The 18,706-nt window shown below is 46.0% G+C and overlaps 1 protein-coding gene across 1 annotated transcript in view; it reads right to left on the reverse strand.

The window, feature by feature from the left end:
• The window catches only part of SUSD3 (sushi domain containing 3), a 329,743-nt gene extending 316,281 nt beyond the window's left edge, over nucleotides 1-13,462 (reverse strand). The window contains exon 1 of the mRNA XM_068253639.1: nucleotides 13,130-13,462. Coding sequence (XP_068109740.1) covers nucleotides 13,130-13,214 — 85 coding nt within the window. The 5' untranslated portion in view covers nucleotides 13,215-13,462. The remainder of the gene's footprint in view (nucleotides 1-13,129) is intronic.
• Between the last annotated feature and the right edge of the window lie 5,244 nt (nucleotides 13,463-18,706).

Raw genomic sequence — 18,706 nt, forward strand, 5'->3', positions numbered from 1 at the left:
TGCTAACTGCGAGACTATGGGAAAAGCTGAATCCTTATCATATGAGACAATAGCATTAAACCTACTTTTTTAGCGTTTTAAAACAGAAAATAAAACTGGGAGGTTCTAAAAAATTGAATACATTTTTCAGGAGTAGGATGGATGAAATTGTTTATCTTCACAGTTTATTTTCAACTTGGATTTTCCATAATGTTCATGTATGAGTTAAAACGTTTGTACAGTATTTAGTTTAAATTGCTGTTGCCACTTTGCGATAGATACCGGTAAGTGACTTTTGGGTTGCAGTTTGGGCACTCGGCCTCCAAAAGGTTCGCCACCACTGTCCTAATCTGATGTCCCACCATTGCTAGGTTCATGTAAATTTGTCTCCACCCGTTACCACACCTATATTCTGGTCCATGGCCCACCCATTTTTTGGTGCGGCGCGATAAGCACGCCACACAACGTGATCGTCATATTTTTGGCACGCTAGCTGCAGTGTGCTGAATTCTGCTGCCTACAGTATGTACAGTATACGCTGTTCTCTAGTGCTTGCACTGTGTGCTGATTTACCTCCAGTGTGTACAGTGTAAGGTGTTACTCTGTGCCTTTATTGATTGTAAACCAGCTGTATTGTATGCTGATCCCTGCTACTTTCAGTATGTACAGTATTAGCTGTAAAGCCTGGTACACACATACAATTTTGATTAGCCAATTTTAGCTCTGTTAATAAAATTCATTGTCTGTTGGCCCACTTACTGCACGGGGGTGGGAAATTGGGGGTCAGTGATTGACCAATCAAAATTGTATGTGCGTATACATCTTTGATCTATGCCTATACTGATTGTAAATGATCGAAATAAAGGACAGGGGGCTCCGTCCAATATTTCGATGGGCAGGCCCGTTATCCGTAGCTTACACCGCTGCTAAGTTCATGTACATTTGGCCCCACCCATGGTCACACCCACTCACCGCATGGCCACGCCCATTTTTTGCCGCGGCACGCGCCGCATGTACCTCCCCTCCTGGTGCCCACAGGTGCCACTGATCTCCAGGGACCCTAGAAACGCCCCTGGGTTAGACAGTGACAGGGACCCCCAGGTTAGATAGTGACAGGGACCCCCAGGTTAGATAGTGACAGGGACCCCCAGGTTAGATAGTGACAGGGACTCAGCAGCAGCCCAGCATTAGACCTCAGTATCAGCCGGCGACCAGTTAGAGCGGGTGCACTGATCTCGGTGAACACCACGCTGTATATGCGGAAGTGATGTCACTTCCGCATATCAGTGCGGTGTCCGCTAGGTCCTAGCACCTGCATAGTGGTCGTTGGCTGTTCAGAGGTCTGAAGCTGGGCTGCTCCTGCCTAGCAGCGGGGATGGCCGTGGGGGGGGGGGGCAGCCGGGGGGTGTGTAAAATACCCAATTTGCCCAATGTGCTGCGGACGCCCATGGCGGCAACACAGTGCAGCGGCAGGGGCGGCAACACAGGACTCCGGGTGTCACCCCCTACCATGAAGACACCCAGGGTGGGCCGCCCCTGCCGCTTGATGGTAGGAACGCCACTGAAAGTGTGTGAAGCAGGTCAGCAGGGGATGCTTGTCTGGCAACAGGCTGTGGCCCAGGACTGGGTGATGTATCACCAGCTGCAAGTAAGAGTAGGAGGAAGAGAGTAAGCAAATGTGAATGGGATTTAAATGTGAGGTTTTTGAGCTGTTGGGGGGGAAAGAGAGATTTAAGGACAGCTAACAGTTCATGAGAAGCTGAGTAAGGTGAGGAAAGCAGGGCAGGTGAAATTAATATGGAGTGTGGTACACTGGGAGGATGCATATTGCAATGCAGCTTGTAACAGATAAGCCGAAATGATTAATAAGCCGAAAGCTCACTGTTTATTCATCTATAAGTTAGCCAATAAATGGTTTCATCCTGATTCAAAACTCCTTGCTATTATTAACAGAGAAAATACTGAAAATACTGAGGAGGGAAAGGTGGGACCTTTGTATTAAAGTTGTGAGGATGCGGAAGAGCCGCCGCCATGATCCGGCGGCAGGCGGCTCCTTCCGCGTCCAGACGCGTGCCACACACGGAGAGGCAGCCGCCTCCCCTCTGCATGAGGCGGCTGTCTCCGGGCAAGCGTCGGCAGGGCACGCAGAGACCGCCGCGTGGGACGCGGCGGTCGCTGCCCATAACCCCGCTGCGGAGACACCGCAGAGCGGGGCAGCGGTAGCTGGGACATGTAGTCCCTCAGTTAGAGTGACGCGCGCGCGCGCACTCAGGACATAATTTATGACTCCCTGAGGGGAGTCAGCTGACCAGGCTGGTCAGCTGACTCCAGCACCTCTCCCTATTGGTCCAGCACTTAGGGAGGTGCCGAATGGCACATAGGTATATATATTGCTGGCTGTTCATTTGTTCCTTGTCTGGCGTTGCGTTCACATACGTGGGAGCACCCAGATCCGTTAGTCAGATCCGTTAGTGTGCCGGGACTAGCTGGAGCTGTAATCCTACACTAAGCTAGATTTTGTTGATAGCTTAAAGTACTAGTTTGATTGTGATTATCTGTTATGACCTTTGCCTGCCTCGACTATCCTCCTGAACTCCGACCTTGTACCTCGTTATATCTGACACTCCGTTGCTGAACCCTGCCTGTACCTTGACTCCGCCTCTGCCTCCTGATTTGTACCTCGATATATCTGACACTCCGTTGCTGAACCCTGCCTATACTTTGACTCCGCCTCTGCCTCCCTATTTGGTACCCCGATATATCTGATACCCCGTTGCCGAACCCTGCCTGTACTTTGACTCTGCCTTTCGTCTGCTGATCTTGTACCTTATCTGTCTGTGTGTTTACGACTTGGCTTGCCCGACCTCGAGAACCGACCTCACGATTGGAGGCGGTTCCTTGTCCCGTTAGTGACACTTGCGCCTGAGTGTCGCTTTCGGACTTTCCTTCCCACTGTCAGTCTGACTCCTCCCGTCTTGGAGAGCTCAGACCTGTGGAAGGAATCTGTGCGGTTCTCCTTGCTGCACTGAGGCTTGTCCTCCGTATTACTGTTGCACCAATCACTACACTCTACTCAGGTGACCAGAGGTTAGCTAGTATATTGGATTATCGGTGATACTGCAGATCACATATAATCTGATATACACCTGTATTTCCCGTGATACTGCAGTTCACCGGTAATCAGACCTCTCTGTGCTTCACCGAGCGTTACAGAACGCCAGACCACAAAAACGATGGAATCACGCACTGATCCTCTGACTGTGCTTGCCACTTCGGTGGATAACATTCATCAAGCACTGGGCCAGCACAAAGCCTTAATCGATGCTTTATCAGGCTCTGTGAAAACCCTTCAAACGTCAGTTGATTCAGTACGATCCCCTCCTAGTGATGACATACGTATGCCTGTGCCTGATAAGTTTTCCGGCCACAAGTCTGACTTCCGGAATTTCAGGAGTAGAGTGTTGTCCTATTTTGAATTGAGACCCCGATCCTCGGGGACTGAGGCCCAACGGGTCATCTTTATTAAAACTTTGTTGACAGGGGACTCCCAGTCCTGGGCATATAACTTGTCTCCTACCGATACCGCTCTGACCTCGGTAGAAGAGTTCTTCAAGGCCATGGCCATAATCTACGACGACCCTGACCTTGCTGCGACCTCGGAGCGGAAGCTCAAACTTTTGCGGCAAGGCAGAGGTTCGGTCGAGGATTATGCGGCGGAGTTCCGTAGGTGGTCAGTCACCTCGAGATTTGATAACTTCGCCTTAATGGATTACTTTCTGTCTGGGTTAACGGAGGAGGTCTCTGACTTAATGTTAACGGTACCAGAGCCCAAGACAGTTGATGAGGCCATATCATCGGCCATTCGTGTAGATCGCAGGCTACGCCATCAGAGGCAGGCTAGGGGAAGTCACCGTGTCAGGGTGACTTCGTACGCGGCACCGGTTGCTGCATCCTCGGTAACAGCACCTCCGCCTGTCTCACCCTTTCCGGCCTTGCCTCCACCAGAGCCGATGCAAATTGGTCGATCAAAACTGACCCAGGTGGAGCGAAGGCGGAGGATGATGGAACAGCTGTGCCTATACTGTGCAGAGGCAGGGCATAGGGTGCGAAACTGCCCCAACAGGGCGGGAAACGGGTCTGCCTAGGAGTAGTGGGGGGTGACACCCTAGGCACACAAACCTCACCCCTTAAAGAGAAAAAATTTCTTCTCCCATGTACGGTCACATGGGATGATAAATCTGTTGCCACTGAAGCCTTCATTGACTCCGGCTCAGCGGCTAACTTTATGAACTTTGAATTTGCTCAAGAGCTGGGTCTACCACTCACTCCCGTGAGGCCCCCCATTCAGGTCACGGCAGTTGACGATTCCCCTTTGCAGCGGAATTGTCCCCTGTCACAGACTCCGGTTGTGAGACTCACCATAGGGGTTTTGCACGGGGAGCAGTTACAGTTTTATGTTTTACACATGTCCACCTCCACTATCATCCTAGGCATGCCTTGGTTGCAGGTTCATTCCCCACAAATAGACTGGGCCACAGGACAGTTGACGGCATGGTCACCTCACTGTTTCCAGCAGTGTTTGGGAAGGTTAACGCTGGGTCTAACTAAGGTACAGGTGGAAGGTGTACCAGAACAATACGCTGACTATGCCGATGTATTTTGTCCCAAGGCCGCGGATAAGTTGCCCCCGCATCGTCCATTCGATTGTCCCATTGACCTTCGTTCCGGTTGTGTGCCTCCTCGAGGCCATTTATATAACTTGTCTGGCCCCGAGAAACTTGCCATGCAGGAATACATTCGTGAGAACTTGGCAAAGGGCTTCATTAGGCCGTCCCGGTCGCCCGCTGGGGCAGGCTTCTTTTTTGTCAAAAAGAGAGATGGGGGATTACGGCCTTGCATCGATTATCGAGGCCTTAATAAAATCACTGTGAAGAATCGCTACCCGTTACCACTTATAGACGATTTGTTCACACAGGTCACTGAGGCTAGCATATTTTCAAAACTGGACTTACGGGGGGCATACAACCTGGTGCGTATAAGGAAGGGCGATGAATGGAAGACGGCTTTCAATACCCCTGACGGGCATTACGAGTATAGGGTGATGCCCTTCGGGTTGTGTAATGCCCCGGCCGTCTTCCAGGAGCTCATCAATGAGGTTTTTCGGGAAGTATTGGGAAAATTCGTCTTAGTCTATTTAGACGACATTCTCATTTTTTCTAACAACCTCTCGGAACACAGAACCCATGTCAGGATGGTGTTAGACAAACTGAGGCAGAAACTCGAAAAATGTATTTTTGAGGTCACGTCGGTGGCCTTTCTGGGGTATATAATCTCCACCTCAGGTTTGTCTATGGACCCTGCCAAGGTCTCCGCGGTCCTGGAGTGGCCGCAGCCGGTGGGGTTAAAATCATTGCAACTGTTCTTGGGGTTTGCGAACTATTATAGAAGGTTTATAAAGGGGTACTCCACAGTAGTCGCCCCTCTCACTAGCCTTACTAAAAAAGGGGCAGACACCACTCATTGGCCTCCCGAGGCAGTACAGGCTTTTTCTAAATTAAAGGGGTTGTTCTGTTCAGCACCCATACTTAGACACGTTGACAGCTCTGTTCCGTTTATTGTTCCTTGTCTGGCGTTTATTGTTGAGGTAGACGCCTCCGAGATCGGGGTGGGGGCTGTGCTGTCCCAGCGTTCTGGTCTCCAGGGTAGACTACACCCGTGTGCCTATTTTTCCCGAAGGTTCTCTCCGGCAGAGAGAAACTATGACATAGGCAACAGGGAACTCCTAGCCATCAAGTTGGCCTTCGAAGAGTGGCGTCATTGGCTAGAGGGAGCTGAGCACACTATCACAGTTTATACCGACCACAAAAACCTAGAATACATCGAGGGGGCTAAAAGGTTGAGCCCAAGGCAGGCCCGATGGTCACTATTTTTCTCGAGATTTACATTTTTGATCACGTATACGCCAGGGAGTAAGAATACCAAGGCAGACGCACTTTCTAGGTGTTTTGAGCCAGAGACAGCACAGCCCCCTGTTCCTGAGACCATTATCCCACGAAATGTGGTGTTAGCCGCCACCGAGACTTGGGGGGACTGGAAAGAAACTTTGAGTCCTTTCCAGCAGGATATCCCAGAGGGGAAACCTGACGGGGTATTATTTGTTCCGCTACCATTCCGTCTCCAGATCTTGGAGATGGTTCACTCCCATAAGAACGCGGGACATCCGGGAGCATCTAGGACGCAGGATCTCGTGGCCAGATGTGCATGGTGGCCTTCGCTAGCCGCTGACTGTAAAGAGTTTGTCAGGGAATGTGCGGTGTGCGCAAAAAGCAAGCCCTCCCGGCTGGCATCTGTAGGTACTTTGCAGCCTTTACCCACCCCGAGTGAACCATGGACCCATTTGTCCATGGATTTCGTGGGAGAGCTTCCCAGATCTGAAGGCATGTCAGTTATTTGGGTGGTGGTCGACCGTTTTAGCAAGATGGCCCACTTCGTGCCTCTGAAAGGACTCCCCTCGGCCCAGGAACTGGCCGATTTATTTATCATCCATATCTTTAGGCTGCATGGCATTCCAGAGGACATAGTATCTGATCGGGGAGTTCAGTTTATTTCGAAATTTTGGAGGGCATTTTGTCACCAAATGGGCATGAAATTGTCGTTTTCCTCGGGGTACCACCCACAGACAAATGGCCAGACGGAGAGGGTCAACCAGTCGTTAGAACAATTTTTGAGATGCTACGTTGCTGAGGCACAGAGTGATTGGGTTAAATATTTACCTTATGCAGAATTTGCCCACAATAACTTGAAGAGTTCGTCCTCAGGTTTCTGCCCATTTCAGATTGTGACTGGTAAACTGCCTAAATTCTCCCCACTTCCAGTTGCGGCCACTCCGTTCCCAGCCTTGGAGACGTGGCTAAGATCATTTAAGGACATGTGGTGGATCATCAAGAATAATCTTGTAAAAGCATTCCAGAGTCAGAAAAGTCAGGCTGACAAGAGACGCTCGTTGGAGTGGAAATTCCAACCTGGAGATCTGGTTTGGGTGTCAACCCGTCACCTGACCCTGAAACAACCCTCTGACAAACTTGGTCCCAGGTTCGTGGGCCCATTCCCAGTTAATAGGAAGATCAACAATGTCACATATACCATTGATCTTCCTACCAGCATGCGTGGAGTGAGGTCCTTCCATGTATCACTTCTCAAACCCGCAGTCCAGGTGGGTCCCACTCCTCCTCCTCCTGTCTTAGTCGATGCCCAACCCGAGTATGAGGTGGAGAAGATCATAGACTCACGTACTGTACAAAACTCGGTGCAGTATCTCGTACATTGGAAGGGGTACGGCATTGAGGAAAGGCAATGGGTACCTGGGAACCGTATGCATGCGGATGACTTAGTTAGGGAGTTTCATGCTTTACATCCAGGGAAACCTGGAAGGAGCTGTCCGGAGTCCACTCCTCGGGGGGGGGGGGGGTACTGTGAGGACGCGGAAGAGCCGCCGCCATGATCCGGCGGCAGGCGGCTCCTTCCGCGTCCAGACGCGTGCCACACACGGAGAGGCAGCCGCCTCCCCTCTGCATGAGGCGGCTGTCTCCGGGCAAGCGTCGGCAGGGCACGCAGAGACCGCCGCGTGGGACGCGGCGGTCGCTGCCCATAACCCCGCTGCGGAGACACCGCAGAGCGGGGCAGCGGTAGCTGGGACATGTAGTCCCTCAGTTAGAGTGACGCGCGCGCGCGCACTCAGGACATAATTTATGACTCCCTGAGGGGAGTCAGCTGACCAGGCTGGTCAGCTGACTCCAGCACCTCTCCCTATTGGTCCAGCACTTAGGGAGGTGCCGAATGGCACATAGGTATATATATTGCTGGCTGTTCATTTGTTCCTTGTCTGGCGTTGCGTTCACATACGTGGGAGCACCCAGATCCGTTAGTCAGATCCGTTAGTGTGCCGGGACTAGCTGGAGCTGTAATCCTACACTAAGCTAGATTTTGTTGATAGCTTAAAGTACTAGTTTGATTGTGATTATCTGTTATGACCTTTGCCTGCCTCGACTATCCTCCTGAACTCCGACCTTGTACCTCGTTATATCTGACACTCCGTTGCTGAACCCTGCCTGTACCTTGACTCCGCCTCTGCCTCCTGATTTGTACCTCGATATATCTGACACTCCGTTGCTGAACCCTGCCTATACTTTGACTCCGCCTCTGCCTCCCGATTTGGTACCCCGATATATCTGATACCCCGTTGCCGAACCCTGCCTGTACTTTGACTCTGCCTTTCGTCTGCTGATCTTGTACCTTATCTGTCTGTGTGTTTACGACTTGGCTTGCCCGACCTCGAGAACCGACCTCACGATTGGAGGCGGTTCCTTGTCCCGTTAGTGACACTTGCGCCTGAGTGTCGCTTTCGGACTTTCCTTCCCACTGTCAGTCTGACTCCTCCCGTCTTGGAGAGCTCAGACCTGTGGAAGGAATCTGTGCGGTTCTCCTTGCTGCACTGAGGCTTGTCCTCCGTATTACTGTTGCACCAATCACTACACTCTACTCAGGTGACCAGAGGTTAGCTAGTATATTGGATTATCGGTGATACTGCAGATCACATATAATCTGATATACACCTGTATTTCCCGTGATACTGCAGTTCACCGGTAATCAGACCTCTCTGTGCTTCACCGAGCGTTACAAAAGTGCAGCACTTCATTGGTTAGTCATTGGCTCCAGTCATTAAAATAAGAATTATACAGTAAGCTGACGCTTTATAGTTCATTTTGGTAGGTAAGAATGGGTCAGGTTTACTTTACAAATACATTTGTATTCTTGATTGGGCTTATGGTGAATTACAAATAAGAAGACAGATTCCCTTAAAGTGAACCATCATGATAGACTAAGGCTGATAATTGCTGAACTTTTACAAATGTCCAACACTGAGTGGAGACTTGCATGTACATCTCTGCTTAAAAGCAATAAATTGATCAGAAGCTAGGTAAGCAGGACTCTGGGTCAGGAAGAAAAACAAAGAGCATTTCTACATTGCCAGAATCAAAATATCAGAATAACGTTAAAGCTGATATAAATATTTAAAGGGAACCAGAGGCCCCCAAAAAAAGCTTTTATACATACCTGGGGCTTCCTCCAGCCCCATACGCACGGATCGCTCCCACGCCGCCGTCCTCTGCTGCCTGGATCCGCCGGTACCGGATCCCATCATGGCCGCCAGTCGGCCGGCAGATGCGGCCAATTGCCCGCATCACCCGGGGCTCCCTCCATGTATGTACGCGTGAGGCTGCCTACTGCGCAGCCTCACGCATACATACATGGAGGGAGCGCCTGTGATGCGGGCAATTGTCCGCGTCCGCCGGAAGTGACGGGACCCGGTACCGCCGATCCAGGAAGCGGAGGATGGCGGCGAGGGAGCGATCCAGGCTTATGGGGCTGGAAGAAGCCCCAGGTATGTATAAAAGATTTTTGTTTTCTTTTTTTTTCGTTCCTCTCTGGTTCCCTTTAAAAGAGTTGTTTTCTGTGCCAGAAATATTTGGCATGCTACCATACAAAGTGACATTTTAGGTTGTTTCCTTATAAATAGGTGTGATCAGTTTTGATAGTCAAGGCAATTAATGTTAGGGGAGGTTAGACTAATGGTTTTGTTAAGTATTATGGTCAGGTTAGAGTAAGTGTAGGGTGAATAATTAAAGTTTAGTGGTTAAAGGACAACTGTAACAAGAGGGTCATGGAGGCCACCATATTTATTTATTTATTTTTTTTAATGACAGTTACCTGGCTATCCTGCTGATCCTCTTCCTCCAAAACTTTTAGCCATAGACCCTGAGCAAGCATATGCAGATCAAGTGTTTCTGACATTATTGTCAGATGTGACAAGATTAGCTGCAGGCTTGTGTCTGGTGTTATTCAAACACTACTGCAGACAAATAGATCAGCAGGACTGCAAGGCAACTGGTATTGTTTAAAAGGGAATAAATATGGGGGCCTTCATATTCTTCTCACTTCAGTTGTACTTTAAGCTAGTATGATTACCCTTTGGGTAATAGGTTCATATTAAGAATATTTGTCATTGTTGACAGTTTTGGTTTCCTATGATGGTATAATTACCATAGTTCAATACAAAAACAAGCCAATAACAGCTAGAGTTTAGAGAAGATAATCAAGTCCAAATATTGATTGAAACAAAACATTTATTGTACAACAGTTACAAAATTGTTACTTATGATAATCATATGCTCTATAATAACTTGTCACAGTCCAAAGAGGATTTGTCCGCAAACAGCCTATTTATAGACAAATATTCTTGCTACTTTGACCTGTTATAGCTTATACTATTTGTTACGCCACAGATATTTTGGTTTGTATTTGCATTTCTAGTCAGTATCACACTTTGGTACATTTGTTTAATGTTAATTATCTTAAAAGATGCAAAGTCTATATAAGTGCTATCATTCAGAACAAGGAGTTCAGAAAGGTATTGCTCCAACATATGCAATTCATTTTCAATTCAATTTTTTGGCAGTTTGTAAACTGAAAGTCTAATTGAACATCTTGGAAAATCTCCTGATATGGGACAAAAAATGTAATTTCTTTATTATTTTGGTTGTTTGATGTGTATACAGGCATCCAATGACTTCTGAACTTGTCAAAGCACAAGTGCCAAGCAAGTGCAGGAGGGAGTCTCCTCCTTACCTTCCTTCTACTCTCCAATGGACAGTATGGGCAGTTACACCAAATGAGACATGCAGAAACGTTTGCTGCCTGTAGGAAACATGTAGGAATGGTGGTTTAATCAGGCTATAGCCGAACGTCTAAACTGTGCTTTAGAGTTAAAAAAGAATGAGGAAGTATTGTTTTTAGGAAAAGGTCAAGGGGCAAAACTAATGATTGGGAGGTAGAAGGTGTTAGAGCTTGGCAGTACACAGGACATGCCCATCCTGCAGAAGGATCCTACAGCACCACAACACAAAATGACACTAGACATACTTGAACCAATGCTTCCAAAAGCAGGTGAAAGCAGAGAGTTGCTTTGTTTTGTAAGGTTTTTCCATATTTGGAGCAATCCCAGAGCGATTGCATTAAATAGCTGCAGGGGCCAAACAGTGATCACTTCGGGAATTGCGTTTACATCGCAGTACTTTGTGATTGGGAAATGACAAGCGGTTTCAAAAACTGTGAAGGCCAGAGCCTTAAAGAGTTCACTCTGAATTGGTATTTTGACCAATGAAAATGTGTAGCTCAATCACTGGAAGTGCTGATCCACCCATGGACATAACTACAAATCATGAGGCCACTGGAAAACCTTTAGTAGAGCCCTAGCCTCCAATGTTCACACCCTCTTCGCCTATCTGCCATGACTCTTACAACAAGTGGTGTCACCATGACTTCTGTCACTCATATTAAGTGTGGCCATAACAACACCTGCTCAGGGTGGTCCACCTCTGTATCTCAAGGAGGGAACTAAACTAGTTGTGACCCTCTACATCACTGGACCACCTTGCACCCAACACTTGTTATAGTTTAAGAACATAGCTGCATTAGCTATGGAAGAGATTTGATGATGAAGAGGAAAATGTAAGTAAACAAAATCTATGTGTGACTGGCAATTTTTCTGTGTTGTGGCAGTTACAGCCACTGCCTGTATATTGATGCCAACTGCTGTCTTTTGAAAATCTATCGCTGAAGAAAATCGATATTACACAATATATGCACGAGGAAACCTCTTATTTTAAAATATACCATGAAAATATGCAGTTACTACATAACGTACCTATGACTGTAAAATGGTTCCTTGTTTCTACTAAGAATGGTGAATTAGAGTAACACCTGTATGTCTATAATCTACCAGCAACCAACGGAGGTACAGTATGTCGGTGGAAGAATAAAATTGCTCACACAGTCTCAGTGACAGATTAACCCCTAGGTAAGACTGGTGCCAGAGTTGTCTGCACAGGCAACAAACATGCATGTATGGCCAGAGTAGGCTTGCGTGTTTATGCCATGATTGTTCTGCAGAACGTAAACACAGTTGCAAGGTCTTCTGATGAGTTTATTTAATGTAACTATATGCCCAGCAACTCATTTCATCTGTTGGAAACTGGCAGATCTGGCAACCATCAATGAAATTTAAACAAATTAAAACTGATTGGTCAAAACCCGATTGTCTGATTGGATTGTTACCTGTATGGCCATGTCTGTGGCTATGGATACATTTTGACTTCTGTTACTTACATTGCAAGTAGGTGAAAACACTCATGTACCTAATGTACATGATATGCCAGAGGAGTCCACTTTTCATTTAAAACTAATTCATTAAATTAAAGAGAAAAAATACTATATATATATATATATATATATATATATATATATATATATATATATATATATATATATATATATATATCCTTGGAAACTAGCAGCACAGGTAACTCAGCTACATAAGTGTTGACATATCAGTGTCAAGTTCATTAGTTCATTTCAAGCAATTTATCTAGCCAGGATGACCTCTCTAAATTGCCCTGTGCAAATCTTGTTCTACTTCATTAACCTCACCTCTAAAAAGCATGGGTTAATTACTGATGAGGCTTTTCTGTACTCTGTTTCTTTTCCTCCTATTGTTATTTAAAAGAACTGAGCTGTCAGCATGGGTGATGGGATAGATCCTATCAAACCCACAGGGAAATATATCACTTTCACTGTTTCTAGACTAAAGTCTTCTCTAACAAGGCTGCTAGATTCTGGACTTCTGGGACTGCCCTACAGAATACAAGCACTTTGTTGCTTAGTATCTCAGAAATTCCTGCATTATGTTGCAATCAGGAGACTAAAGTGTAACTCTAGCAAGCATTTACTGTGTACCTAACTAAATAGACTGATTCCGTATTAAAAGCTTAAGTGCTAATTATATTATTACCACCTCCTCCAGCACAGGAGAACATCTTACTAAGGGATTAAAGACACAATGTAAGCTATTATTCTACTAGATGCACACATGTAACCTGTACAATGCTACAAGATCAAACTAACAAGTGTCACTTCAGTTTGGTTTACTCAGTCATAAGATATAGATTGTGCATACAGCCAATTACATGTCAACCTGGTAGGGGGGGGGGGGGGGGGGGGGAAGGTACAAGGTTTGCAATGATGACATCCTTACCTGTGCTGTTGTATAAGTTGGGTTTCTTCTCTGTGATCAGGACAGTCCTTGAGAGATCCAGTACTGAGGCTGTGGCTGGCTGCATGTCCTCATTCAATAGCAGGGACACATAGGATGGGGGAGAGCAGGTAAGAATTGTACAGCGTACAGAGATGCCTTGTCCGCCTGTTCTGGCTCCTCTTTTCTGTAAGAGGTTTAATGAAGCATCAATCTTCCTGGACGCATAATGACTGGAGGGACAGGCTGGCCCAGATCACGTCCTGCTATCTCATTAATCTCTAATCTGAAACGGACAGAAACAGTTTGAGGAGTGAAATATTTGCACAAGTCTGAGCGACTATAAGCAAAAAGCTCTGAGCGTGCAGTGTGTTATGTGCTGCAGGGAGCTGCTGCTCTCGGCCGCCCTCTCCAGGCTGCGAAGAGGCACGACGCTTTGGACCCGCTTCTGTCTGATGTCTCATCATCATCATCATAGCAGCCGGAGGGACCCGTTTTGTGTAAATCAAACATTCTTCATCTAAGGAAGTCGAGGCTGGGTTCACGATGGGAGAAGCCACTTATTTCTCTTTCATTAGGGAAGTGGAAAGGGTCTCATTTATCAAGCTGTATAGTATAGGCAATCTGCAGCACGAACAATGAAAGGTTATGCTGCCAGTCTCCAGCACAATTTTGCTGTGTAGGTAACAAGGAGGCAGTTTATCAGCAGCCACTCTTATTGCACACTGTGAATGATGATAGGCAACAGGAACATGCTGCGATCTTGATACCTTTATGGCAAATAAGGAGGTCTCCAGCTGGTGCTTTGTGATTGTGTAATAGCGACGTATTTATCAAAATAAAGTTTCCCCAGACTTGCATTTCGACTTACAAATGTAGATAATGCGTACGGTGGGCAGATGTGTGAAGTGAATGCACAAATTATGTGCAGGCTCCAGATGCAAGTCTTCAACTACTAATTGCCAGATTCACCTAATATTTAACTTGTGTACAGGTATGTCCTATTGTGTCCTATTTGGCATTCTACCACTGTTTAGGAAAATAATTAAGGTGGCCACTAATGATTGAATCCTTTTCATCCAATCTTACCTTGTCTATGTAATATAAGAGACTGTCTTAATTATACATTCAATATATTCACACAATTTACCGTTATACTACATACATTTGGTAAAATTGGATGAAAAGGATTGTATCATTAGTGGCCACCTTTAGACTATATTGGATTTACTCCACTAATTGCTGCTGCTTTCTTTGAACCCTAGCATCAGGTAAGCCTTTCCATGCCCTCTGCCTCTCTTCTTCATGGTAGTATCTTTCCAATACTCAGGTTAGATTTCTCAGAGGGCTGCAAGGGCTGGGACCCACTAGAGCAGGCAAGGGCAAATTCAACCCTCCAGCTGTTACAGAACTACAAGTCCCACAAATTCAATGCATTTGCCTTTATGAGTCATGACTGTGGGTGTCAGACTCCTGTAATACATTGTGGGACTTGTAGTTCCTTAACAGCTGGAGGGCCAAGTTTTCCCTTGCCTGCACTAGAGAGTTTTTGGCAGTGTCTTAGGATCGCTTTCGCGATTTCCCAAAATGCTTTGCCAATATAAGTTTTAGAGAGTGGCACTGGTTTGGTTCACACTGTAAATTATTTTAATAAAACATGTATATGAAAAAAATATTAACTTTCTAAAAAAACGAGAACCACATCCGGTCCTACAGCATCATCCTATGTATTACAGCATCATCCTATGGGCAGCACGGTGGCGTAGAGGTTAGCTCTCTCGCCTTGCAGCGCTGGGTCCCTGGTTCGAATCCCAGCCAGGGCACTATCTGCAAAGAGTTTGTATGTTCTCTCCGTGTCTGCGTGGGTTTCCTCCGGGCACTCCGGTTTCCTCCCACATTCCAAAAACATACGGATAAGTTAATTGGCTCCCCCTAAAATTGGCCCTAGACTACAGTACTTACACTACATAATATAGACATAAGGCAATGGTAGGGATTAAATTGTGAGCTCCTTTGAGGGACAGTTAGTGACAAGATATATATACACTGTACAGCACTGCGTAATATGTCGGCGCTATATAAATACTAAATAATAATAATAATAAATATTATCAATATCATCGAAAAAACATCTAAACGCTCTCCATGAACCATGTGTACAACATTGCAAATGAATTGTGTTACATTCCATAAAAAAAACACCATTCATACAGGCTCCATGCATCCAAGGGTCACCTGATTCCCCTTTAAAAGCCTCCAGAGTTCTCAACCTCTTTAATAATTTAATATGCTGCCTGATACTATAAGGTTTGTATGGCATATACGATCGTACACGATTAGAGTTGTCTCCGAGTCCTGGGTGATTGGATTACTACCGAAGCAGGTGTTATGACAAAATCATATACCAAATTGTTCCTGAAGCAGGTATCACAACAAAGTCATAGACCTCCTCTAGATGCTGCCGTCTTAGTCTCTCTCCCAGACTCCTCTCCTCACAATCCGCTCTATTGCCCAAAGGTAGATAACTTACAGTTCCTGTTTTTATATACAATTTAATGAAACAATTTACAGTGTGAACCAAACCAGCGCCACTCTCTAAAAGTTATTGGTGTTTTTTGTGTATGTGGAGGGGAACAGGGGGACATACCCATCCTGAGAGAATGGCTGTGGAGTGAAGATTGGTTCAAGGTCGCCCTTCACATTCTTGATTTTTGGCTTTGCCAATATAAGTTGATGGAGCAAATCCCACTGGAGTGATTGCGATTAGGGTAATGGCACTGGCAGGACATGCTGCATTTTGAGAGCGTTTCCACTCGAATGCATTGTGTAGAAGCAGGGAAATCGATTCTGAAATCACTTACAAAGCACTATCACAAATCACTAGTTATTGCAATAGCACTTTGCACTTTGTAGTGGGTCCCAGTCCCAGCCCAAAACAGTTTTACATGTATGATTGGATAGGGTCATGATGTGATGTCTGAACAGGTATACCCTATGTTCCGCTCCAGCTCTTATACAGGCATTCCTTGAGATCTTGGAATAAGGCTGGGTCCACACTAGACCCGGTTGCAGGACGGACACTGCAGTCCGGATCAGGGGAAGTACCCACCGTACTGCAAACTGATGAAAGTGCATCAGTTTTGCATCAGTTTCCGTTCAGGTTTTTCCCTGACAGAAAACGTCTCCATCATTAGGAAGGAGTGGGAGGATTTTTTTGGGCCAATCATAAAGCTCAGGCTATCCGTTTTAACATCCGTTTTTTCCCTGTGGAGCTGGAGATGCGTTTTCTCATTACTTTTACTACCCCTGCATGTATCCGTGGTCCTGATCCGTTGCGTGAAAATGCAGCAGGTCCGGACCTTCCATTCAGGTTTTGAAAACGGATCCCCGCAAATGCAGACGGATCCGTTTTTTACTTGGGTGAGGCTGGCTGCTATTTTCAACATTAGTATCCGGGACTCCGTTTTTCATCATGTTTGAAAAACGCAGCCACGGATACGTTTCCGGACCTAGTGTGGACTGGCTCTGTATCTGAGGAAAAGTGAATATGTCCATTTTGGCTGTGTTACCCAATACTAGCAGGACATTTGTTATTCCTCATTGCTTGTCCCTCCGCATACTCCATAACTATGAACAGGCATATTTCAAGATTTTCAGCCATTCTGCATTGCACAGAAATTCTCATAAGCTTTGTCCATCCTACAGCATTCACTCTTGAAACATTTGTTACTCTTCAACCCTTAAAACCTCTGAGTACATTCTTAAAAATAACTTTTCCTGCAGGTACACAGGCTAAAGTAGCTTATTCCCACTAGCCCCTGACCTGTCTCTGATTCTGAACTGATTCTGACTCACACACTCACTGTCTGTGGATATTCAGCTTGTATACTCATTGCTTTACCTACTGTGTTTCTATTACTTCAGATTGAAAACGTCTCTCTAGTTTGTTTCTTGTAACTGATGTATATTATACCATTATTACCATATCTATATTTGGTTTCTAATGTACTTCTCTCACAGGTGTACTTATGGAAGAATGCCAAGAGGACCACATTAGTAAGGAGCAGGGACTGAGGACCTCATCTACTGTATGATGAAAGAACAAATAATATAAGTCATTTATTTCACTCCTTATCAGTTAAGATGCAGTGGAATGGGTTATGTAGATTATGCAGTGCATGGCTAGGATCGCTCATGTTGATGGTCACAGTTTTTGCCAGTGAAGGCGCACCACAAATGTTGTTTTTGGTTGTGCTATGTTTGTTGTAACACAATGCACTGCAATGCCCCAGTGTGAAAATACCCTTACTGCAACAATAAATGAAGACTTTTATCTGCCCACAAAACATCAGCATTCACACCAGGAAAATCCCTCCCCATACACTATTAAACACTTTAATTGATTATGTGTTCCATTATATAAGAACATTATATGAAATGAAAATGTGTTACAACAACTGTCTTTTCTGATCAATGTTTGACCCCCCCTCCCCCCCCCCCCCCCCCAAGTAATGGGGCCCTAGGCAAAGTAGCAGATTTGGGGTCCCCTTGTAGTCCATTCGGTAAACTGAAGTGAAGGGATGTCAAAGAAGGTTGCAGGTGGGCCCCTTGACACAAACTAGGCCCCAAATACCTGCCTAGGTTGCCTAGTGGGTAATCCTGCTCTGACATAATACCTGGGAAAGGCCGTTCTATTCAATCAGGGAAGAGGAATCGGGGGTGCAGGAGAGTGTCAAGTAACTGCATTGCTTTGTATTGCATTGAGCGGTACAAAGCTAGTGATGATGCCATTCTCATCAATACTCAAGCACATTGCAGCTGAAATCTGATTGAATATCTAGTGATGCAGGATGGTAACTCAGGTAAATGATAAATATCAAGGAGATCCTTTACCTGGTGGAGCAAAAATCTTAGTGTATGGGAAGCATGAAAACCCTAGTTTAGCCTCCTATATTTTTCAAGGGTAGCAGAAGTGACATAAGGCCAGATGCACTGTGTAAATTTGCCATGCACTGTGGTGCACTTTTACCATTACTACTACCCACTACGAGTACGAGAGGAATCGGCGCAGGACACTTGGGTGCAGGATACAGCTGGTATATGGCTGATCCTGCTGCTGCACAAGTTCCTGGCCGTGTTAAATACTACAGTATTTCCCCTCCTGGCTGCCATGGATGGTAGGGAATGAAATAATTCAGCTTCCAGCTATTGCTGGAGGCCGAATTATAGTGTTTTAAAAGTAACTTTAGCTCCGTCTTCTGACGGCGCCGAAGTTACTCCCTGTGCGCCGCCATAGCCATAATTCCTATTACAGCCTATGGTGGCGCTGGCTGCGCCCAAGTCTTCTGAGCTGGAATAGCAGTGATCTCCCACTACTACCTGTGGAGAACTGTTCATTAACACGCTAGCACCACAGGCATTACTGCAAATATATTTGTGTTGCTATGGCAACGCCTGAATAACACCTGCGTAAGAAAGGTGTAAGCAGAGGAAAAGGAATGGTTTGTCAGTGATTACTACTATTTAATGCACATACAGAAGTTACCATTACCACTACAACGCCAATAAAAAGCTAGGGCC

Source organism: Hyperolius riggenbachi, chromosome 9 (assembly GCF_040937935.1).
Source record: "Hyperolius riggenbachi isolate aHypRig1 chromosome 9, aHypRig1.pri, whole genome shotgun sequence".
NCBI lineage: Eukaryota > Metazoa > Chordata > Amphibia > Anura > Hyperoliidae > Hyperolius > Hyperolius riggenbachi.